At 40.5% G+C, this 24,320-nt stretch overlaps 1 protein-coding gene across 4 annotated transcripts; it reads left to right on the forward strand.

Annotated features, from left to right (window-relative positions):
- The first annotated feature begins 8 nt into the window (after nt 1-8).
- QRSL1 (glutaminyl-tRNA amidotransferase subunit QRSL1) lies at nt 9-13,681 on the forward strand. 4 transcript variants are annotated; one of them, XM_075145605.1, is made up of 11 exons: nt 9-146; nt 400-559; nt 1,724-1,822; nt 3,250-3,346; nt 5,118-5,297; nt 7,557-7,732; nt 7,858-7,970; nt 9,540-9,732; nt 10,126-10,243; nt 12,496-12,701; nt 13,235-13,681. In XM_075145605.1, the coding sequence occupies exons 1-11, from the start codon at nt 123-125 to the stop codon at nt 13,441-13,443; spliced, it is 1,575 nt and encodes a 524-aa protein (XP_075001706.1). In that variant the 5' UTR covers nt 9-122; the 3' UTR covers nt 13,444-13,681. The 4 variants fall into 4 exon arrangements, with proteins under 4 accessions (XP_075001706.1, XP_075001708.1, XP_075001707.1 ...); XM_075145607.1 differs by lacking the exon at nt 5,118-5,297; XM_075145606.1 differs by lacking the exons at nt 9-146; nt 400-559 and adding an exon at nt 2,598-2,745 and having other exon boundaries at nt 1,738-1,822.
- The last annotated feature ends 10,639 nt before the right edge of the window (nt 13,682-24,320 follow it).

The following is a 24,320-nucleotide window of genomic DNA, read 5'->3' on the forward strand; positions in this document are numbered from 1 at the left end:
TTCTTGTCGGCCCTACCAATAGTGCCGCTCGGTGTTGCGGCAACATGGCGGCGCCCAGCCGCCGCGCCGGAAGAAGGGTCGTTGCGGTCCGGCGGGCGTGAGGCGGCGGGAAGCGGGCCGCTATGCTGCGCGCCTCTCTCCGCGAGGTGAGTGATGCCAGCCCGCCCTGCGAGCCGCCGCGGCGCGGGGGGGGCGCGCCGAGAAGTGGGGCGGCGGCGGCGGGAAGGGCTCGCAAGGTGACCGGGGCGAGCGGGCCCTCTCCCCGGAGCGGCGGGGCCCGGGAGAGCCCTTCCCGCGGGCTCCTTCCCGAAGTGGCGGCAGGGATCGCGCTTTATCCCCTTAACGCCCCGAAGCGGGCTCTGTCACCTGGCTGCCTTGAAAGGGGGATCGCCCTTTCAGGTTTCGGCAGCGTTGAAGGAAGGACGTGTCACTCCGACGGAGCTCTGCCAGAAGTGCCTTTCCCTCATCAAAAGCACCAAGTTTCTTAATGCTTACATTACCGTAGCGGAAGAAACTGCTTTGAAGCAGGCTGAAGAATCAGAGAAAAGATACGGAAGAGGTATGTTTGCTCCTGCTTGATATTAGTTGTTAAAAAGCTGTTGTGGAGGAGCTCTTCTGTTAGATGAAGCACGTTTTCCTTTTAAAGCAGGTGTATGCACTACTTGTTTGATTATTCGGGGATGAAGCGTGTGGTTGAGGCTTCTGTGGGTGCATGCTCGTGGGTGCATGCTTGGCACCCAGTAGTGCAGTCAGTTCAAAAATCAGAAGGAAAACCTGGACCAAACCAGGCACTGCAGATTAAATGGGCTCTGTGCTTCTTGAACAGCCTGTGCTACTGGTTGCCTCTTCTTTCCCTCAGCAGTTTATTTTGAATTGGTAGCCAAGAGGTGCCACGAACAGGAGGATGCAGTGGTCTTTTGCAGGCCTGTAGACTGGGGTAGACAAACACCTGGCTCAGCCTATCAGGTTTTCAATTAGGAAAGCAAATGAAAATAAAGCAACTTTGTTAATTGCAGTTGGTGAACAGAACAGTATTCAGTCCTGTTATCTGCAGCATTTAGAGACTGACCATCCCCGTTTTCCTTTGCATTTCCCAGAAGACAGAAAAGGGGAATTTTCACCTACTAGGGTACTTTTTTTGCTTACTGGGTGACAGTTGCTGTCCTCTGGCAGCCTAAGAAAGTTGCTAGCCAGAGTGTTTTGTTTCCTGACATAGGCCTTTTAATTTTAATTTTTTTTGCTGGATGGTGGATAATCAATCACTTAGGGAAGATTTTCTCTGCTTCAGTATTTTTTGAGATCATATCTACTGTGTATGTCAGTTAGGCAGAATTTATGGCTTCCAGTCTAGGGATGGAGTAGATTTAGGCAGCACCTATGGCTGAAATAAGCATTACATGGTCGCATTTGAAGAGGTAAGCACTCTTTTGGGATAGCTAACCTATATGAAAGCAGCTGCCTGTCTTGCGGGCTTAGACACATTCACAGAGCTCTGCTGTGCAGGACCAGGTCTGGTTTGGGCAGAATGCTCAATGCTAGAGTTAGAATGGAAGATGTTTCTTGAAAATGTAACAGACAACCGTCAAATGCTAAGTGGATAGCATTCTTACTTCCAAAAAACACCCAAAGGGACATGTAAAATAAACTGTAATTGATAAGATGACTATACATATAGCACACTTTGCTTTAATCTCTGTTGTCTTTGCAATAATTCCTAATGCAGGTCAGCCGCTGGGTGTTTTAGATGGAATTCCTGTTGCAGTAAAAGACAACTTTAATGCAGCTGGCATTGAGACAACATGTGCCTCAAAGATGCTAAAAGGTACAGTAGAGCTTTTGAAGTAAAATCAGATCTCTTTTCAGAGCTCTTGCTCTTCTCTTTAGAGGGTTTATGGAGTGGAGTCTTCCAAAAATCTAAATATTTTCATTTGAGAAAACATGTTTATCTAATTTCTTCTGCCAAGCTCATCTGGTATTACAGATGCACCTTTTTCTTGTGTAAGCCCATTATCTCCTTTATTCATACAGTTACATGCTTTTAACAATGCAATGTTTGTTATAGCCTATATACTAAAATAGAATTGTTCTATAGTTTGCATTTTGCTTCCTGTTACTTTAAGGTCTACAGGAGAGCAGTCAGTACTGTTCTGTCTAGCAAAATCCAAAGACAGTCTTTTTTTTTTTTTTTTTGTTCTGTTGATAATTGTTGACTTAAGTGGTTTTTTCATATGGCTGTAGGAAGAGTAGACATTAACAATTCTTTTCTCTATATTCCTGATATACAAACACGTTCTATAAGGCATTTTTAATTTTTTGAAATTTTCTAAGGTCATTGTTTCTATTAACATGCCATGAACATTTTCAAGGTATTAGAATGTTTTCATAGTAAAAGCAAAAGTAGAAAACATTTCTTGCATCTGTTTTATTCTGCACAAAGTAAAACTGAAAAGTTTTGTGGAAGATACGTCAAGTAAATTAGCAGAACTCTAATCTAATTATGGGGTTTTTTAATAGCAGAAGAAGCAAAATACGACTTTGCCATTTTAAAAAGTGTTGCTTTTTGATGATGTTTTTACCTGAGATGCTTTTCCTTAAAGCACATTCTCGGACCCATTGTGATTGATTGCAGTGTCATGGCTGAGAGTATTAGAAGTGATGTTGTCCTTGTTATTCCCGTTGCGGGTGGGGGTGGAGAAACCCCAATCAATATTCACAAAAGGAATTGGTTGCTACCTAGGATCTTATGTAAGTGTCATGGTTCTTATCCTAGTTTATTTAAGGTTGAAGTTGTCAAGGGTGCACACATTTGATCACAGGATAGCCAGTTAGTATTTCAGCTTGTGGTTAACCATATGCTCCTTTATCTCGTGGTAATGGGAGATAATTCAAGATAGCTTAGCACTTTTCTGTAAAGAGCTATTTCTCATTTCTTCTAATTTTAGACAGTTCCTGTAAATTGGCTGAATGCAGTGATTTGCTACCCTGTTTATGTGAAGTCTTAGCTCCATACTCTAGAAATGTATAATCCAGAATTCCTGGGTTGTAAGCTGTGGAGAAAAAAAAGACATTGCAAACAAAACAGCATTTGGTTTTTGTAAATTACTCATGTTATCTTGAAGCAAAATTTTGGCACTGTGAACTGACAATTCTTATGCACAAATAATGACAACTTCGAAGAGTTCAGAGTAGCTACTCCTAAAAATCAGCTGCATCTCACCAATCACTTTTAACTGTTCTGATTGTTTCCAGGTTATATTTCTCCTTACAATGCTACAGTAGTTCAGAAATTACTGGATCAGGGAGCTGTGCTTTTAGGAAAAACAAACCTAGATGAATTTGCAATGGGGTGAGTGATGTTTATTATTTTTAATGTGCGATTGCACGTTAAATAGAATACACACCATCTGTTCCGATCTACCCGTAATCCTTAAGTCCTCTTTCTGTGAGGTTAGCAAATAATGAATACTTACCTGTGAAGAGTATACACAGTTGCATTAATTTCTCCCTGAGCATTTATACTGTTGTGTAAATGATATAAACGCTGAGTTTTATGAACATAGTGTTCGACTTTAGCTATGTTTGAGGGGGAGGAGGCGATACAGCCTTTGCAGAAGGCCAAGGGCAAGCAGACAACTTCCAGATCCAGTAGTGTGTAAGTAAAATTGGTTACACCACCAGTTAATTGCTGCCTTTTTCTCTCTTCTTACTGGTGGTTTTTGCCCTTAGCTGGTTATTATCATGTCCCCGATGGCAGTCACTGCATCTGCTGGTCAGCCCCTGGAGTAATTTGTACGAGTACTCCCTGATTTGCTGCAAACAGGCTAATCTAAAGCAACACTTTAAATTACCTAAGCTAACGTTCGTGACTTTCTGTCAGGAGCACGTTGGAAAATGCTCTCGCACATTGATTCTCCAGCAAATCAGTGAAGGCAGCCAAGCTATAGCAGGGAACAGCACTGGGCCGTTAGGGATGGGAGTCTCTGACACCACAACTGCTGGGACTGGAAAGGAATGTCTGGGACTTTAATTACCTATGAGAAACAACAAGTGTTGTGGTTTGGTTTGGTTTTTATTTTGCCTAAACTGAAGACAGAGGTTTGACTGGGAATTCACATGGATGAGGTGGAAATACTTTGACTGTATTGTTTTGGATAAAGTCATTTCTGTGTCAAAGAGACGCTTTTCAGAGCAAGAGCAGGGAAAAAGCACAGAAAAAAACTGGTTATGCAGTATTACAACTGGTCTAAGCTCATTAAAGCACAGGATACTCCTAAAAAGGCTTATCCCACCACTGGCCTCTCATCTCTGGTCTCTGTGTTTGCATGGTCCCTTATGCTAGCAGCAGCATGGCTGCACCATGAGCTTGATGAGGGAGCTGATCCAGCTCAAAAGTAATGATGTAGTTTTCAACTGCTGTGTCAACCGCCCACTCTATCTGATGATTTGGCTAATGACACTGGCACCCTGGAGTCAGGGGGAACATGGGGTGGAGGTTGTGAGGAAGGAGGAAAGTACCCCCTGCCCCCGCTTCTGGTGGCACCTCACACTTAGGTGACCACAGGCTGACTGAAACCAGTTTCCGAGAAGCCAGTCTACCACTCTGAACCAGTGAACTGTGGCCTCAGGAGAGGGCTACAGAGTGAGTAATAATGTTATTTACAGAGAAGTGCTTGTTCCTGCTATTGCGGGGTTTTTCCCCCACCTCTGGAAGCATGGTTTTCCACAAGACTGTGGTCATCTTCTTTTGCCTTTTCCAAATGCAGGGTTAGGAAAGCAGAAGACTTTTGTTTTGAAGCAGACATGCAGCTTCACTGTTACATAGCTTAAATCAGTTTTATGTTTTTGTGATTACGTTCTTTTCAGTGGCATTAGCAGAAGTGAGAAAGAGGTACGAAATCAGGTTCTGTGTTAGAAAGGGGTGAAGATCTATAAACTTTATAATTCTGTGTAATATTGTTGAAGTTTACTGCACAAGGATTTATGTACACCAGTCTTTTTGTGTTGAAATTGAATTTGCTAGGATGAAGGATGAGGAATTGGATAAAGAAAAAAAACTTGGTGAATGCAGTGTGTCATCTGTCACTTCTGTCTGTATTTGTCCTCTCTGACTATCTTAGATCTGGGAGTACGGATGGGATATTTGGACCAGTCAGAAATCCCTGGAGTTATTCAAGACAGTACAAGGAAAAATCTGTCCCAAAATCCCATTCCCAGGAGGACGAAGAGTCTAACTGGGTAATAACGGGAGGGAGCTCAGGAGGCAGCGCGGCTGCTGTGTCATCTTTCACATGTTTTGCGTAAGAGGCTTTTTAAAATTGTTTTTTATTAAATGTCTCAAAATATGTTGCAAGGTTTTAATTTTCTAATTTTCTCATAATCTAGTTTGAAATGGGAGGGTTATTTGCAGTGACAAAGCAAGAATTTATTTCAGCATCCCTAGTTTATTCGCGGCATATCATGAAGCTGGAATGAATCCATGTAGGCAAATACAGGCTTATTCATTTTGAGTGTCAGCATACTGATATGACCACTTTACACTGTGTGAAATAAAATGATAATGGCAGCAAAGGAGTGACAGTTTTACTGTTATTCCCACATACTCTCTTAAAATTAACATGGGGTTTGTGACACATCCTCTTCCTCAGTGAACGCATTACAAAAATACACGCTGAAAATGTAATTCAGCAAATGAGGAGATCCCTTAATTTGTAACAATATAATAATCTTTCCTCACCTCCTTTGTTTTTATAGCAGAGTTAATGTAATGAGATTTGGGATCTAAAAGCTTTCAAATCCCTGACTTAACAAAAGGATACACAGATACTTACTACACAAATATTTACAAACCTGTCTGTTTTAAAAAGTTAGAAGACAGTTTTAGGTTTTTTTGTTTTTAAAAAGGAATTTAAACAAGCCGGGTTTTTTTTTATAAGAATTATTATCTGCATGGAATACAACACACTATTTAACAAATCAGTTGTCTATACTATCTTCCCTATCCAACTGTTAAAAGAAATATGATCCTTAAAACTTTACACCTTTCATTTTATGCAGTTTTTAGAGCTACATAGTGGAGCACATTTTATAGAAGATGATTTCAGTTGTGTTCTTAACTGGAAGGTGTTTAAGAATGCTCTTTAGTTACTGTGTCCCTGTTTACCCGTAGACTGTATTATAACCGTCTATTTTATTGTTAAAATATTTTTTGCTAATGTTGATTATAGCTTTTTTTTAAAAAACATGTGTTTATATACAAAACCCAATTTATTTTATTATTTTTTTAATATAATCTCTTCATCTCGTTGCCCTTTGCTAGGATGTAGCCTGCTCAACATTTTAATACTGTTGAAACTGAACTCAGTGCATTCCCCAGGACTGCGGTCCTTGTCCTGAGCCAGAATGGCCTGGTCCTGATAGGGTCTGGCACCTTCTCTTATGCTGCTGGGCATGCTGAACTCCTGTTTTGCACGGCTCAGCACTTTGTCAGATCAGGGAGATTTTTCGTCCAGCTATTTTATTGCCTATAACCTATTGTATATCCACTCTATTCGTTCCATTCAAGCATCAGGAATGCTGCCAGTCTTTGTCTGTTCAGTTTGAGATTTGGATGTACAGAAATGCTGCAAAATTGAGGATGTTTTATATCAACACAAAAGCTTTGAAAAAATTCCACTTCAGCAAAATCAATTGAATTGGTTCCGCCATCTCAGAAACAGATGCCTATGGGAAAAGTCACATACCCACTTCAATAAAAATTATACCTCCTTCTGAAGTTTAATTTATTTTTGGCAAAGATTTGGATGAAAGGCATTTTATTTTTTAAATGGTGCTTGAGCTAAAATTATGAAAAACAAGAGAAGAGCAGGTTTCATTTCAATATGAATTTCCAACTCCATTACAATTTTTGAAATAAAAATTTCAATTTAGAACAAGGTTTCACCTGTGAAAGAGCAAAAAAAAGAAGTCAACTTAAAAAAAAAAAAAAAAAGAAAAAATAATACTGTGTTCTAAAAATGCATCTAAGTTACTTTAAACTGGGAGTTCTGATACTATGCTTTGTAGGTTTGGAAACAGGAAAAACGTCCTAGACTTTGAAAAATATGCCCCATTATTAGGAGCAAAAAGTGTACTGTGTTGCTGTTTATTTGTATACTGGAAAATGTTGCTTTATAGTGTATTGGCTACTGAATAAATAAGGTATCAGTGTCTGAAAATTGTATACTAACTCATGTAGAAATATCTTTTGGTGTCCACAGAACTGGAACGGACCAATAGAGAAGGCAGAAGTAGATATTTTGGGCCATATTCAGATGCCTCTGCTTTGTGGAGAGAACTGGGCTCTCCTGATGACTAATTCAGAGGCTCTAAGAAAAATAAGAGAACAGATAAAAAATAGCAGATGTAAGGAGCAGACTGAAATTTAGGCTGTGTGATTATGACTTCTAATCTGGAAGAATTCACATGTTTTTAAATCCATGCATCTTAAAGCCATACATTTTTATTATTTGAAGATGTTCTGAATTATTTTACTAATGATAATCCTTTTGAAACCATAGAGCTTTAGGGTCAGACACAGGAGGATCTACCCGAAACCCTGCTGCTCACTGTGGTGTAGTAGGTTTAAAGCCAACATATGGACTGATCTCTCGCCATGGTCTCATTCCTCTAGTGAACTCCATGGATGTGCCAGGAATCTTAACCAGATGTGTGGATGACGCAGCAGTTGTGTTAGGTATTACTACTACATATGTCTTTGTTTACAACATATCTTTGTTTACAACATTGTCTCAAAACAAATTGAATTCTGGCTACCCAATGTACATTTTCCGCTTCTTCATATGTCATGTCCTATTTCAGGTACACTTGCTGGACATGATCCTAAAGACTCTACCACAATTCAGGACAACTTTAAGCCATTTGACCTACCCAATTTGACTGACGTCAGCAAGCTCTCAATAGGAATTCCAAAGGTAACATTTAAATCCTGTCAACAATAGTGGACAGGAACAGCAAATAGGACCCCAAAAAACCCCTGTTTGTGTCTTGCCCACCGTCTCCCAGTCTCTCATGATGTAAAACAGTGAAGATAGTACGAGCAGCTCCTGGAAAAGAGCAATATGTGCTCTGTTGCCTGCGCAGGTGACTCGGAGTAAGCATATGCTAATGCTTCATCTAAAAGCATTAGCTTTGTTTGTCGTTGTGGGAAGCACTGTCAGGAGGTTCCCGGGGAAACAGGGAACTTCTTGGTTCTCTGTTGCTCTTTCATTAGTCACCTGTATAACCTCAAACAAGTTGCTCTTAGTGCCTTCTCATACAGCGAGGTTAGTACGGGTTTGTGCAGTGCTTTGAGATACTTGTCTAAATGGCACTGTGTTAATACGAAGCAGAATTTTAAAGGTAATTGAGTGGCACAAGGAGCTGTGATTCGCAGAGCTCTAATAGGGATTGAAAGACAATTGTAATCTGGCTTCTGATGTATGCAATTCAATCATGTTTGTAACTATAAGGGTACTTGCAATTTAGGCAAAACATTTGGGACTTCAGCCTATTTTTAATTTAGTAAAGGCTCTGCCTTCAAAGAGACAATGTGAATAACATTTATTATTTTGATTCTCAGTATTTGAACCTGTGCTAGAACAGGTATACCAAAAGATTTAATTCGGTAAACAGAGATGTCCACTGTCCAATTAATTATTCCGGATCTGTGAAATGCAAAAACTGTATACCTAGAAAATTAATTAGCTGCGTACTGTTTAGATTTTGATAAATCTAAAATAGTGGTATTGGTTAACTATTCATGTCCTTTGGACAGTTGTTTTCTACTGCTACAGATTATCCTAAACAGGTACATGCATATATTAAACATGGGTCATAGCTACTCAGAAATCAAACAGTATTATGACCTTGATACTGTGAGTTAGAACTAAAGCAAGTATCTTCAAAAATAGAGAATTTTAGCAGAATATCTTTAACTTAGCTCTTAAACAGGAACGTAGCTTATCTAAGTCTTCTCCCAACCCCTTGTTTTAGTGGGTTGTCTTGTTTGTTTCACTGAGGGATGCCAGTTGCCACTGATACACTGTGGCCATAATTTCTTTTTCTCTTTCCTACTCACAGAAGCCCTAGTGTTAGGATTTAAAGAAACTGAAGAGTTTCTACGCACATACTGCAGAGCAGTGCAGTATAGTCTCCATGAATAGACAAATAAGTGGATAACTGGGCAATTTCTCCTTCAGAAGAAACTGATGAACTTCCATGGTCTGTGATATGTGGGTTGATCTTACTGAGATGAACATAATATTCTTAAAAAGACTAAATCCTGTTAATTTAATACTGCTTGATTGTATAATATTTAGTAGATGCAAAAAGCTTGAATAAGTAATATTTAGTAGATGCAAAATGCCTTAATAAGTACTTTAAATCCTATAGTGATAAGGTAATAGTTTCAATGTATTTTTAGCAAGCAGTATTTGCATTTTGGTTGCCATTAGAAGTAAACCAGTATGTAAAATCACTCCTCTTCTTGTTTTTTCTCTAAGGAATATCATGCACCAGGGCTTTCTAGTGAAATTCTGTCTCTCTGGTCAAAGGCTGCTGACCTCTTTAAGAATGCAGGTGCTAAAGTAATTGAAGTGAGTCTACCACACACTCGTTACTCAATTGTCTGCTATCACGTGCTGTGCACAGCAGAAGTGGCATCAAATATGGCCAGGTTTGATGGACTGGAATATGGTAAGGCCTTTGAAATAACTTTTTTCTCAGACAATAGAAACTTGCTGGATGCCCATAAAAAGTATTAGTTTTAATAGATATGCTTTTCATGGCTGAATGTTTGGTGTTATTTCTCCAAGATGGAATAGAGTAAAAACCCCGTCCAAATAAAAATGAGTAAATAAATACATATTTTAATATATTTCACTTCTAGACATGTGAGTGTCTGGGCTTAAAATCTGTTTAATATTTCTATAATAAAACAGGAATATGCTTTGTTGTTTTCCAGAATAGTAGCGTATCAGACTGCAGCAAACAGTGGCCTATTGTATTACTATATATAACATTACCTTATGTTGTTAAATCTTAAGAATTACAGGAAGTATTAATTTCCAAATTGCTGCTTCTTTTCAGGACACCGTTCTGACATGAACAAGTCCACAGAAAGTATGTATGCTGCAACACGACGAGAAGGCTTTAATGATGTTGTAAGGGGAAGAATTCTATCAGGAAACTATTTCTTGTTGAAACAGTAAGCAGAACATCTTGAAACTCAAATTTGCCAAGTTAACAATTTATTAAGCAAATGGTGATGAATTGTTCATCATGACATGAAAAAAACCTTGTCCTTACACTAGTTGCTACTTGTATTATTATTACTGCTTTAGCTATATAATACCTAGCAAACTGTTAATAACGAATCAAAATGTTTTCCCTTAGTCTTAACAGTGTGCCTCCTGAATTAAATAAGTGAAACAACTTAGTGATTTTTTTTTTTCCCCTTCCCTACCAGAGTATTATTGGCACCCATTAGTTAAATTAAGCAAAACTCTTATCCCATGGTATGACATTGAAATCATACTGAAGCCATTACTCTCACAGTGTTAAAAGCTCTGTAGCTGTTAACCTCATTAAAATTGCGTAGAAAAACTGCTGGTACATTCTAGTGAGGTCTTCTAGAGAAAGCCAGAAGATACAGCAATTAAATTAACTATAGCTCTTCGCCTCAGTGTACAGGGAAAGGAAGACACTGGCAAAGGTACTGAACTCGTGTCTTTACAGAAGACAGGTTTTTATCCAGCTCATGTAGAGAAGCTGGTGCATGGATCAATTTGACTTTTTTTCTTAGTTTTCACTCCTTATCCAACAGTCCTAATTTATGTTAGTAAAACTGCTGTTTTTCTCTGTCTTAATTTGTTCAGATACTAACAGAAATATTAGTTGTGTAATCACAAGTCTCAAAGCAAGTGCACTACAGAAAGAGCTCTGTCAGCAAGAGTATTCATCAGATGTGACTTCTGGTTGCTCTTAGAGACAGGAATGTTGTCAGTCAATATGTAACAACCAGCTTTTATGGAATGCTGATATTCCTGCCAAGTATGCTCCTTCTGGTTACAACTGTCCAGATCAGCTTTCCTAAGGCTGCTTTAAAATTCATTAGTTCACTCTTCGGTGAAGGAATATACAATTGGCTTCCGTCAAGATTGAACAGGATAGTCCTGTTCCTGTCCACAGTAAATTACTTTTGAAGAGCAGAACCCAGGGTTCAGAAAGCATTCTTAGAATAAATAGTAGGGAAAAACCATCTGTGTATCCTGCAAATGTTGCATTTTACAGATTATTTTTATCTTGCTTTTAAAAGCTGTCAAATAACTAGGTGATTGTTCAGGAAGCAATGGAAGCTTGTCAACATTGTATCAGAATTAACAGTGTGTGTTTGATTTAACAGTATTTTTTCACTTTTTTTTAAAACCCAAAATAGTCTTTCCAGCTTAAAATATCATTTGAGGTCCTTTTTTTTTCCTTTCACTGTTTTTCTGAAGTTAACAGCTAGGATGACTTCAGAAATGATTGTAGAAAAAGGGCTAATTCCCATGATATAACTTCTTAACTTGAATCTGCTATTATTGATTATAACCATTTTCACTGCGGTTTTTCAGAAACGTAAATCTTTAGATTACTCTAACAAAGTGGCTTTTGGGCAGTTTCAGTTGTTTTATCTATAAGCATTCTGGCATGTAGCAGTTGTTGATACCCCCCCCTTTTTTTTTTTTTTAATAGCTGTGGTTTTACATGGCAATTACTTTTGAAACTGAATTTCTCTGAATTTAAGTATTCCACATTTACCAGTTCTGCATATGAAGTTAAAAGGAACAGTAGATGTAAAGCTGACTAATTTGTTTCTGCTTCAGAATTGTGTAAAGACAGTTTAGAAATCCATAGACCACATGTTTACATAGGAAAAAATGGTTAGGGAAAGATAAGGTCTTTATAGTATTCTACAGAGAAGTATGTTACAAACATATACATAGTTTTAACTCCATTTGGAGTCCTCCGTAGATGATGGGGCTTTTTCACATACTTTAAGTATCTTGCTGGATTGAATCCTAAATGATTAATGCCTATTTTCCAGGCCTGCTTAGTTCTGTATTGTTTCTAGGCTTTGTTCTGCTGCCCTGCAGTGAAATTCAATACACGATTTAGTTTCAGAAAGGTGATAAGTGTTGTTTTGATTTTTAGTTAATTATTTTAAACTAGGGTTTTGTTTTCCCTTCACCTTTCTTCAGGATGCCCTCATCTCTTCCTTTTTGACAGCGTCATTGCTATGAGAGCATAAACACCACATTTGATGACTAAGCTTCTGGTATATCAAAAACTCAAGTACTAGTGTTAGTCTCTTTAACTAGAAGGAATACTGGGCTTTTCTTTTCTACAGTAACTAAGAAATTAAGTTCTGTATTTTTGGAATTAGTGTCGGGCCCTCATGTCCATATTTCTTTCTAGGAACTATGAGAATTACTTTATCAAGGCACAGAAAGTCAGACGTCTCATTGCCAATGACTTTGTGAAGGTTTTTGGGAGCGGTGTTGATATTTTACTCACTCCTACCACTCTGAGTGATGCAGTACCATATATGGAATTCATCAAAGAAGACAACAGAACTCGCAGCGCGCAAGATGATATCCTAACACAGGCTGCAAACATGGCTGGTGAGCAGGGACAGGAATTCAGCTACGTTTTCCCCTGTCTAGTCATTTTTAATGTCCATTTAAGAGGCTATTTAACCTCTTCTTTAGAATCAAGATATTTCACCTCTGTCTTTTAACTCGTACAATGATAACCAGGTATAAGGATAGCTTATTTATGAAATGCTTTAAAATGTAAGAGTAGATTTTAAAATGGGTGGGGGCTGCAGATAAGATGAATCCATTCAAGTTCCAGAGACTGAAATCTCTTTCTTAGGAGAGTTGACTCTTTTCAGAGGATGCTGACTCCTTAAATCACTCTAATTCATTTCTTGTGATAACCTAACAATATCCTTAGTTCCTTGACTGAAATTATTTTAATTAGAATCATAGAATACCAGGTTGGAAGGTACCTCAAGGATCATCTGGTCCAACTTTTCTCAGCAAGTCTTTTTTTCTCTACATAAAAACAATTCTAAGAGTATAATTGTTACAAAATTACTCCAACTGGATTTGTTTAATAATAAGTCTTTGTATGTGTCTCTTTTTTCTTTCAGGACTGCCAGCCATAAATGTTCCTACAGGTCTTTCAGAGAGAGGCTTGCCAGTTGGGCTTCAGTTCATTGGACAGTCATTCCAGGAGAAGCAGCTTCTCACTGTAGCCAAATGGTTTGAAAAACAGGTGAAATTCCCAATGATCCAGCTAGAAGTGAAGAGGCACGACCACGGTGCCTTTCAGCATCAGAAATCTGCTTCTTTTTCATAACATGGGACTTGCTAGTCAACTAAAGCAAGAAGGCTGTGGGGGTGGTCTAAAAATGTATTCCTGCAGTTAATTCTCTTGCAGAAATAATAATCCATTTTAAGGAGACCATATATAGTAATGCAGGATGGAATCATCACAGCTTGTTACTATGTAATTGAGGCAAAGTGAATCATTAAGTAAACATGTCTGCTATTAAGAACCATTTCTAACTGATATTAAAAACACCAGGTTGAAATTACGTATCTTATGCCTGTGGAGCTGCTTTTTTCCATTCCTAGAGGGCACGTAAGGTATCTGGCCCGTTAAAGAACTAACCTGAACCTTCCTGTGAAAATTGCATCATTGCCAAAAGGTTGGTTTCCCTCTGGAGCATAGACTTTTGTAATGGAACAAACAGAAAAGCTCTGATGGAATAAAGGTATCAAGGATCCGTTCACCAACAGGTAAATACAAAAGAAAACAAGGGAATAACATATAGATAGGTCATTTAAAAAAAAAAAAAAATCCCTTCTAGCAAACTCATGCAGGAGGTGAAATAAACTCCAGATTTACAAATCATGCAGATTACTCTGCTTACATTCATTGTAAGAATGATGAAGTCCAGATTTCGTCTGGGGAAAGATGCCTACTAGTCCTTGAGTAGTTATTTTCTTCTTCCTTCATCACTGTTCTTTCCAATCAGCACTTAATTTCTTCCTTAGTAAGTATTCATTTTATCTTCTTCAGTGTAACTCTCCATAAGAGTAATAACACCTATTCCTTCATGGATGGTCATTCAACACAATAGTAACTTGAAACAAATTTTGAAACCATAATGTTGGTAGACTGGAAGACCTACTAAACAACTAATAACCTGTTGTGAATGTTGTAGTTTCCAATTTTTGAAAGTTGAAAAAATATGAAGTATAAGTTCGTACATTTGGGTTTGCATCAGGTTTTCTTTCAGTCTTAGTTTACAGCTTGCACAGATGTAAAAAGTATAGGGTGGGGAAAATGATCGTGATTTAGTCTGATATAGTAACATACAGAATCTTCCTGAATTACATCTTGTCTTAAATCATACTGTCACCTACATAAAAAAACCCACCTTATTTCTAAAAATTGCAAATGAATTGGTGAATTTTCCACACCCCAAGGTGAGCTATTCCAACACCTTTCCCATGCAATTAAAATGGTACACGATTGAAAATCCCACATGAATAACATTTAAAAAGTAAAATCAAATTTTTAATTTAAATATTAAAAACGAAGGTATACCTTGTTTCTAGTCTGATGCTATCTGGCTTCCTTACATAGAACAGTATTCAAGGAACTTGCTTTTTCTCTTAGTGGGCAATGATGAAGTGGGGATCCCAGCAGATGATTTTCACTGCTATCTTGTTCAATAATTTAGGTATGCTCTAATCATACTGTCACTGTGCATGCTCATAGCAGCTTGCAGGCCAGAGCTCTCAGTGAGTTTGTCTGTTATCCAGGTTGGAATACCTGGATATATGCTTGAAATACCTGCTCTTTGATTTGCAGTCAGGTCCCAAACCCACACCTGTCACCAGCTGTTGCTAAAAGTAAGGGTCAGTGTCTTCTGCTGAGAGCTTGAGATAAAATCCTGCCTGCAGAGAGCATTCCTGGAGGGACATGAAGAGCCTTGGAGTGTTACAGAAAAGAACAAGCAGAGAATTGCGCTCTCCCTTGGAAGTCAATTCTGGACTGACTTCTGGTTCAGAGGAAAATGCCTACTTACTCGTGGCAATCTTTCTCTTTAAACTTCCCCCAACATAAAGAGAAATCTGATGGAGAAACTGGATCAAGGCAAAGATCCCCATTCCACGTTTGCCAAGCAGCTAGAGGAAGGGTAGGTGAAGGGAAACTGTTCTCACTAGTTTTTTTGGAGCAGGACTCTGATTCCAGTCCGCAGCATCCTCTAAACAAGCATTCAGATAATCGGGACAATTGGCTGTTCTGACTCTTTAGAAAGTTTCTTCTGTTAGTAGGTTTCTGAGTACAGAGTAAGTATGCAATGAAATACGCAGGAGAGAAGGTACAAACCAGACAAGCGGACTTCTTCCCCTCTCAGCTGTTTTGCATTTTTGGGGACCATATACTTCTTTCTGCCTTCCACTATCTAATGCTGGAATTTCACTAAACCAGAGGTGAGAGCTTGGTTGAGCAGCTTCAGGGTATAAGCAAGTGTTCCTCAAGTTTTGTGAGGGGTTATCTAGAGACTTTCGCTGTCTTCATATTAGCAAGCCATCTCAAAGTAGTTGACTTGGCCTCGCAGCAGTTCCTGAAGTAGCTTAACAGCCCGGCTTACCTGTAGGTACAGCGGTTGTGAGGGGTATCTCTGAGCAGAGCTGCGTCCAGCTGCCACCAGTGCCAAGTCACGGCTCCAGAGTTATAAACAGTAAAGTTCCTATGACGGATAATTAGACTCTCAAAACCCCTTGTTACAGAAGTAGAGGAATTCCAAGGAGCAGGAAGGTCTGGGGGTAAAAAAAAAAGGGAAAAAAAACCTGCCTATACAAACATTTTGTACAGCTGTCTTGAAACACAATTATAGAGTTGAAAGTTTTATGGCAGTGCAGGACAGCCACAGCAGGGGGTAGGTGGAACCCTAGTACAGAGTGAGCCCAGATAAATCCAATGCTTCCTGAAGGAAACAAAAGCCAGAGCTTTACCAAACAAGGCGTCTGCTTAAATGTTTGGGGGTGTGAAATTTTTTTCTTCAGGTAATGAGAAACTGTAAGGACATTATCTAGTGGGGAAGTTATTTTTGAGAAGAAAATTGTTAAAAGCTTTTGCTGTAAGATGTTTTTTAAATACAACTGCAATCCGATGTTTCCGTATATGTGTTTTTTTCCCCCGCCCTCCTTGACAGGCTCACAGTAAGGAGACATTCAAAGCAAACTTGAACCTGACCGCTGCTACTTCTCTGTTCCCGCATTTGTCGGTTTTCAGGCCTCGGGCACTCAATAGTTACTGCGACTTCGTTGTAGCTTCCCCTTACGTACTGCTAGTCACTTACGATTCACCTAATCTGTCTGGAAAGCTGCAGTGAGGAATGGGCTTTGTAGCCTACCTGGGGTGTTGTAGGGGCCCCCCCTTCAGCTCTGCCCCCCAGAATACTGAGACGAATACCACTGGACTCTCATACAGGAGATGGGCAGCTGAAAAAGGGTGAAGAGGTGGGCACAGCCTGTCTAAAAATCTAAGAGACTGCTAGGGTTATGTGGCAGTCATACTTCGTGTTAAATTGGTGCCCACAATGCCACCAGAGAGGGCACGGAAAAAAGCAAAAAAAAAAAGTCAGAGGAGCAAAAAAGGTTTATCTAAGTGTGTTATTTTTCAGTATGTCCCCCAAATAAAGAGGAAGGTATCCAATTACAGGAATGTTAGAAAGAGGCAGGAAATGAAAAACACTCACAATCATTTTAATTAGCTTACCACACCTTTGCTTGACTAATGTCCAGATGCAATTAAGGGATTCCAAGCTAACCTTTTTTTTGTAAACAGAAGAAAGGTTTTTTCCCCACCCAGCATGGGCGTCCTCCCCTGCTTGCTGTTGAACAGCGATAAAAGGTGTCTTTAGCTCAGTGTGCAGGGCATTCAGAGAAAGCAGCAGGAACGCAGGCAGGCGGCTTTCCCTGGTCCTGCGTGCTGTTTTCTAGCTTGGTCTGTGGTCCGATACCTGTACGATAAGGGTGTAAGTGCTGTCGAGAGTCGCAAGCAAATGCTGCGGCACAATATGTGATGAAATGGACTTCAGAGTGGTGGGAACTGAAATTTGTTTAGCTAAAAGGGACTGGTTTTGTACATCACTGTGTTAGTTGGTGAACGGATTTGCGTGGCCTGCCTCGCCGCACTGCTCGTGGCGTACGATGGACAGGTTGCTGTCGCGTGTGCCGGCTCAGACAGCCGGGGTGGCAACGGAGACTCCTGGGTTAGATGCCTCTCTTCAGGGGAGGGTACATGGTGGTGGGAGAGGAAAAGGGCCTGGAGTTACAGGGCGGAGGAAAGACCGGCTAAAAGGCTGCTGCAGGCAGGTGTAAAAGATGCAGCGATAAGGGAGCGGGGGCAGAGGTGGGGAGGGGGTCAGTGGCAGCAACTGGGCACCCGCCTGCACTGTACTGTGAACTGGGACAGCTGCTGGGTTGCAACTGCTGTTTGCCAACACTAGTCCCAGCGGGGAGACAAGCTCCTGCACTGCAGTGTATGGAGTAAAAGCACGAGGCACTTCGTTGTGCTATCCAAGAGGGGACGTTTCAGCTTGGGAAGAGACACAGAGAAGCATAGAAAGGTTGTCTAGGCAGGCTGCGAAACACCAGGAGGTAGAAAACACTCGGAAGAGGGGAAGGATTAAGTGCCATAGGAACTGGTGACTCTTTCGAGAAGCCAGAGACTTAGGAGAGGAAGATTGAAGAGATGAGATAAAGGACTCGGGCATGAGGAAGCAGAAGTATTCTGGTGAAGGAGGGGCCAACTTCATGTTCCTAAGTTGAAATCTTTGAAGCTGGGCACTTTTGTGAATTGTACCTCTCTGAACTAGAGAGTCTGCTTGATTTAGTCCAAGACCAGAGTGTTTAACACTTGCATTTGCAAGCTTTTAGTCCCAAAGTGAGTGCTATTCAGGCACACATAATATGTGCTTAACAAAAATCAAAAGGAAAACGTGTTATTAACAGTGTACTTCAGGAAGCCTAGGAACACACTGCAAAAGGGACCTCATGGGCTCGATTTCTCTTCATAGGTAACTATTTCATACAGTCATCTCCATAAATTTATTAAAATCTATCTAAAGAGTATTTTGGTTTCTTTCTCCTATTAGTATTCCAGAACCTTTTGTTAGAAACTTTAATCACAGCCAAAGCCACACACACCTATTTGCTCAAGGCAATATTGTTCTTTTGTTCAAATATGCCTTCTCACCCCTTGCGTTTAATTCATTGTTGTATATATAGAGCACAGTTGCATTCTTCCTTAGCCTTTATTCTGCTAGGACAAATAAGTCAAGCTCTTCCAGTTTACTCCTGTATATTAGATTGCCCAGCACTAATCCCTGTCACCATTCACTGCACCTGCTCCAGCTGAATTCATCCGTCTTCCAACATGGGTGACGAGTATTGTAAAGACAATGCCAGGTGCAGTTTTGCAAGTGTAACAGCATTAGTATTTCCCCATCGTTCCTGAAAAATTCCTCCCCAGAACACTCTGGAATCGCACTTGTCTTTTACTCAGCCACATTACACTACACCGGTAGCTCAAAGCCAAGTTATGATTAACCAATGCATTCAGGGCTTTCTCTGTCTCCGTTGCTTTCAATGGATAAGCATTTCTGGTATGAGCTGAGAGCTCATTATTAAGCTTCTAGGTTCATGACCCTGCACTCCTTCTTGTTACTGCTATTCAAATTATCGGTGTTTTCCAGTTTTTCCTGTAGAGTTCAACTCTCCGCTGTTTTGACAGTAACTCCCAGCTTCATGTAATCAGAAACAAAGAATGTGTCCTTCGAATAACTTTACTTATCGCCGTAACTTTACCCTCATTGCAATCATTTTCCAAGCAGTTGTTGCCAACAGACTTCGGGGACGATAAAATTCAGCTTCTCCTATGTGGCCTCTATAAGTGTCACCTGTGCCCTGATGAATCGTGACAATGCACTGCCTGTTGACAACAGCTAGATACAGGCTGAGGAGCTGCAGCCACCCTCAACAAAAAATTGGGGGTTTGGTCCTCACCCTATTCCATAACTGGCTTGCTTTGAAGGCTACAAGCAAACAGAGCCCCGTTGCGATAAAGACTGTGCAAGGATATCAAGAAAAGAACCTGCCCCTCAAAAGAGCTTGCATCTATTGTGCATCTATCCAAAACCCCCCATAAAAACCACAAAAAAACCACCCCAGGATAATAAGCTATTGTGAACAAGGGCTGCCTTTTTGCTTTGTATCCACAGCACTGGGAACATAAGAGCCTGAATGATCTACTCTGAATTGCGAACAATGGAAACACGCTGAATCACTAAAACCAAACATTCAATAGGCAAAATGCAGCCTTGTCACTAAGACAAACTGCTAATAGCAACAATGAGGCTTGGAACAGCTTGTATGGAGCCAAACTGGCTCTCATACTTCAGCTGAAGTTCATCCAAAGTTGAACAGGGAAGTCTCCAGATGGTCACTGCAACTGGGGCTAGAAGGAGGGGCCATTATGTTACTTTCTTGTTCATACACAAAGTGTAGAATTTTGTTTAATGCTTAAAATTAAGACTTACCCCCAGAGGAGTGGACAGGATAAACCATGAAGGAAAATGGCATCACTGAAACAGGGAAGATGTTACTACTTTAAAAAAATATTGTAGTCATAGCATTTTGGCAGTTATTAACTCAAAAAACAGGGGGGAAAGCACAACTGTGTTGCAAAGTTTGTACTGTGCTTTTTTCATACAGCATGTAAAACAATGCCATTTCTTTTATAGAAGAAAACACCTAACTTCACAGTATTTAAACAGACAAGCAACAAAATCCTCTATTGCAGCCTCAGTCAGGAATGCGACCGGCAGGGGATGTCCACGTTGTTGAACTGAGCTGTCAACCACACTTCATTCCGAGTCTTCCATTTCGGGTCATATTTGTGTCTGTCCCCTGTGCTACACAATCATGCTGGCAATGCAGACTTTGCCAATACAGCCTGGCTCAAGGAGATCACAAAATACCTCAAAAAGAGTTTCAGAGAGAGGCATCATCTCTGAGTCAATCTGCCCGCTCCCAGGGACACCAGCTTGCTTGCTGTGCAGAGGAGCAGCGGTGGGAAGGTGCTGGGCTCCATCAGCTTGGCCACACAACAAGTCAGAGAACATATTTAGGAGGAAAAGCTGTCAGTGAGAGGGCTGCCTACTACACCAGGGCAAAGGCTGTCTTCGGGGAGACATGAGGGCAGACCTGGTGCCTCTCCAGAAGTGTTGGCCCATAGGAAAGCTAATATTATATTTAGGAGAGGGGCATTTCTCAGGACTGTTTTTTAATAGATCTGTACTTACAGTTTTCAAGCATAGTGATGATGATAATTATTAGACTTCTTAGCTTCCAAGGACTCAAAGCTAAATTTGGATTTCTTCATTTCCCATCCCAGTCCTGAATCTTGAATCAATCACAAGGTTCAAAGCACCCATAGCAGCACGCACACAGTGAGTGTGAGGAACATACAAAAGCCACAAGGGCTGTGTGAAACACTGATATGGAGTCTAGGCGAAAACACAGCCCAAGGCATAAGGTCTGCCCTGGGGAACATGTCTAAACATCCTCAGGGAGGAGCAAGAACCCAGCTCTGCTCATGCCTGTTTGATTTGGGACTTACAGCACCCAGTTGACAGAATCACCCTCAAAGCCAGAAAACGTTCACTCTGTGTTGTAGCCATCACCACTGCACACCTTTGCCATGGGACCTTCTCACCTGAGGGCAGCCCAGCAGGACCGCAGCATCCCCTGGCAGGAAGGGCTCCCTCACCCAGCAAGCAAAGAGGCCGTACTGATCTTCAGCCAAAGGGAGAGGAGATTACACCTCCTAGTATCTCTCCCGGGGGAGGAACTCAGTGAAACACGCTATTCTTAGACAAAAATACTCTTTGTTTTGTCCCCGGAATATATACTGAGACATTGCAAGTGCCAAGCGTATTTCTCCCACCTGGCAAGTTTTTCTTGAAAATCAGATTCCCCTTTTCTAGTACATGCTACAAGAGGAAAGGGCGGGGAGGAACTTGGAGTATGCCTTAAAAAATGAGGGGAGGTAAAATGGAATACCTAAGGAGAAAATTATTTTTGCAAGCAAGTCAGTAAAATATTCTAAGGCATTTACTCTTCAAGCACAGTTATATTTGCAAACAGCCTGATGAAAGGGAGGTGCGTTGCTCCAGTTCCATCATCCCAGCGAGACTGAATTGGAGTGCTGAAGGATTAGGACTTGATCTAACATACTTTGAACCTGGTGAAAAACAGACTTCAGTTGAACCTGCACCAAACTAGCACCCTAACTGGAAATAAAGAAGATAATTATTTCCCTTTCTTTTTTAAAAGTTGAGACTTAAGACAAGTTATAGCATAAAGGAACTTTAGGGAACTATCGCTCTGCTCCGTGCAACCTTTGCACTTTACGTGTAGGGCACTTCTGACTCCTGCTCTTCCAGTCTGACGCTTCATTGCCACTAAATTTATTCTATTTAAAAACAAGATTTCCTAATGAATTTGGCCAATAAACATGGAATTCTTTGATAGCCTGGAGGTGGTGGAGGAAACCTTTCAAAAGTGAGAAGAAAACTGATTCTACTTGCTGTAAATGGAATGGATGTGCTGTTGTCAAGAAGAGACATCAACAAACATAGTAATGTGTGTGCTGGCCTAACAAAGGTGCCCAAAACTTCCTTCTCCTGCCATTCTTCACTCTGAAAGCACAGGCATTCCCTAAACCATCACCTGTGGCTTTCATGAGCAAACTCACTAAACACGTCACATTTCCATGCAGTCTAGTATTACCAGAGCAAAAGTGCTATTGAATTAACAACACTTTGAAGCCATTTTAGAACATATTTCAACCTTATTTAAGGTACGAGAATGTAACTCATCTCAAACTCCAGTTCTCACAGTCAGGAATTGCTGTCATTGCCTTAAGTATCAGTTAACACAGTGGATGGATGGGGACAGGAAGACTAAATACTGCTTAACTATTCTGTTGATCTATTCCATTTTTAAGCCTTTTTTTCTAAGCACTAACCTTTATCTGTAATTACCGTTAAGCAACATTGTCAAGAAACAGTCTTGAAAAATTATGAACTCTCCAAACACAAAGATGAAATCTGAAAATGAGTTTCATTATTCACGAATAGCCTTTGGAGATATCTAACTGTTTCTATAAGGCTAACATTGTCAGGTCCCTGCCTATCACCCACCTCTTATTACGACATTACAGAGCTCTCAGGTTAGTTTAACGGGAAGCGTTTTTCTATCAGTCTGTTGACACTCATTATATTATTTTCAAAGCATTATCAGTCCAGTCCCCCACCACAGTTTCTATTATTTTTCCTGTGACTAAGACTCAACAGGCTTATGACTGGCTGTGTCCATTGAAATGCTAAGGTTTAACACCTCGGCTTCCTCCCCTCCTTCCTTGGGGCTTCCCCGGTGGCCACGCCAACGCTCACGACAGCCTCTCAGCCCCCCTCAGTTTCCTGGAGAGAAGTTACACATTTTCAAATGTTTAGCTGCGATTTAGCATTCTCCCAAATTATTACCAGAGGGGGAGGTATCATACAGTCGTATGCCAGGGCTAGAACATCCCTGTTTTGTAGCTATAAATATCTTTAAGTCCTTCCTCTGCTGTTAGTGACAAAGCTTTCGTTTCGCCAGTGGCACCGGGAGGAGACCAGGAGCACAGTGGGCTGAGAAGGGAAGGTCGATTTTCGTTCTTAAGAAAGCTTAGGGCTCAAGTGTTTAATATCTTACTTTATCTCAAGTGTTTAGTAACTCATCCTATGGAAAGAGCTGTATCAGCTTTTCCAGTTAGAAGTTTCTGTCTTATATTTGTCGCTCTCAGCTTCCCCATTCTTCTACTTATTACATATTCACGGAGAGGAGGATTATTATTTTAACAGCTCCCTCTCAGCCAGGATGTTGTTGTTTTTCTTGAAACGAATGTACCCTTATTTTTTCCCAGTTATGGCTTATTAGGCAACCTGTAAAATATTCTTAGACGTTTTCCAATTATCATTGACGTTTTTCCCCCAACTGCCTTAGTTCAGAATTGGTTTCCACTTTGTGAAATTGTATCAGCTAAAGCTACTGATCTGCATTTTGTTTGCCTTCAACAAATGTAATCAAATTATGAACATTTTTTATTTATTTATTGTACCGCTAATTTTTAGTACTGTGGTTCCTCCCCTATGCTGAGGCAAAAGTCTAGTCTAGAGTTTCCCTGGTCTCTGGTGCAATACTTTCTAAGCAAGAAAATTAAGAATGTTATTTAGTGATTCTGAAGATGCTTCAGTGCTGGCAGCAGGAGACTGCCAGCATATGTCATTTGGATTAACGTCCCGCATGAAAATGCAACTTTCTTTTTCCTCCTATACATCATAGATAGTAGCTGAAGGAGCCAGTCATCTGTTCCTCCATAAAAACGGCTGCTCTCTCACAGACTCATACTCCAGTTTGCACTTTTCATGGTGGGAAATCAATCCATGAGATCATTTATTTGTCATTTGTCACTAGTAAGTAAATCATGCCCTTTTTTTTTTGGTCATAGTGTGCCATTTCTCATCCCCTTCTGTCCACTAAACCTTTCTTAAGAGATTATAACCAGTGATTTAAAGATTTCAGTCACCAGAAATCTCCCATCAAGTTCCAGCAATGCCATCTCTATCGAATTTATGCTCATAAATGAGCAATTCCAGTTCCTCTGTTTATTATCTAGGACGCTCGCATTGGTCAAAGCAGCTAAAGAATTTCTCCTTATCATGTCCTTGGGCATTTGGGTTGGTTTTATTCACCATGGCACCGTTGCGGGTTAAATGGGTGCTCCTCTTTTTCCCCTTTTCACTTTTTCCTGATGCTGGGGCTGCTGGAGGTCCCACGCTCTCCACTGTCGGTGCCTTTCTCACAAAGGGACAGAAGCAGCGGAGTTTCCCCCAGCCGGCGCAGGGGCTGCCCGCTCACCAGAAACCCTGCAAGAAGAGGAGCCTCCCTTCTCCCCCGCAGCCGAAGGCAGGAGACATTAAACAAATTTATGCCCACAGCCTTTCTTCGGCATGCACAAGTGGTTTCTGTCGTAACTCTGGTTAATACTTGACCATGTAGTTGCTTTGCCTCTCCCTTCCCCCTTAAAAAACCCCCAAAACATTG

This window comes from Calonectris borealis, chromosome 3, assembly GCF_964195595.1.
Source record: "Calonectris borealis chromosome 3, bCalBor7.hap1.2, whole genome shotgun sequence".
Lineage (NCBI taxonomy): Eukaryota > Metazoa > Chordata > Aves > Procellariiformes > Procellariidae > Calonectris > Calonectris borealis.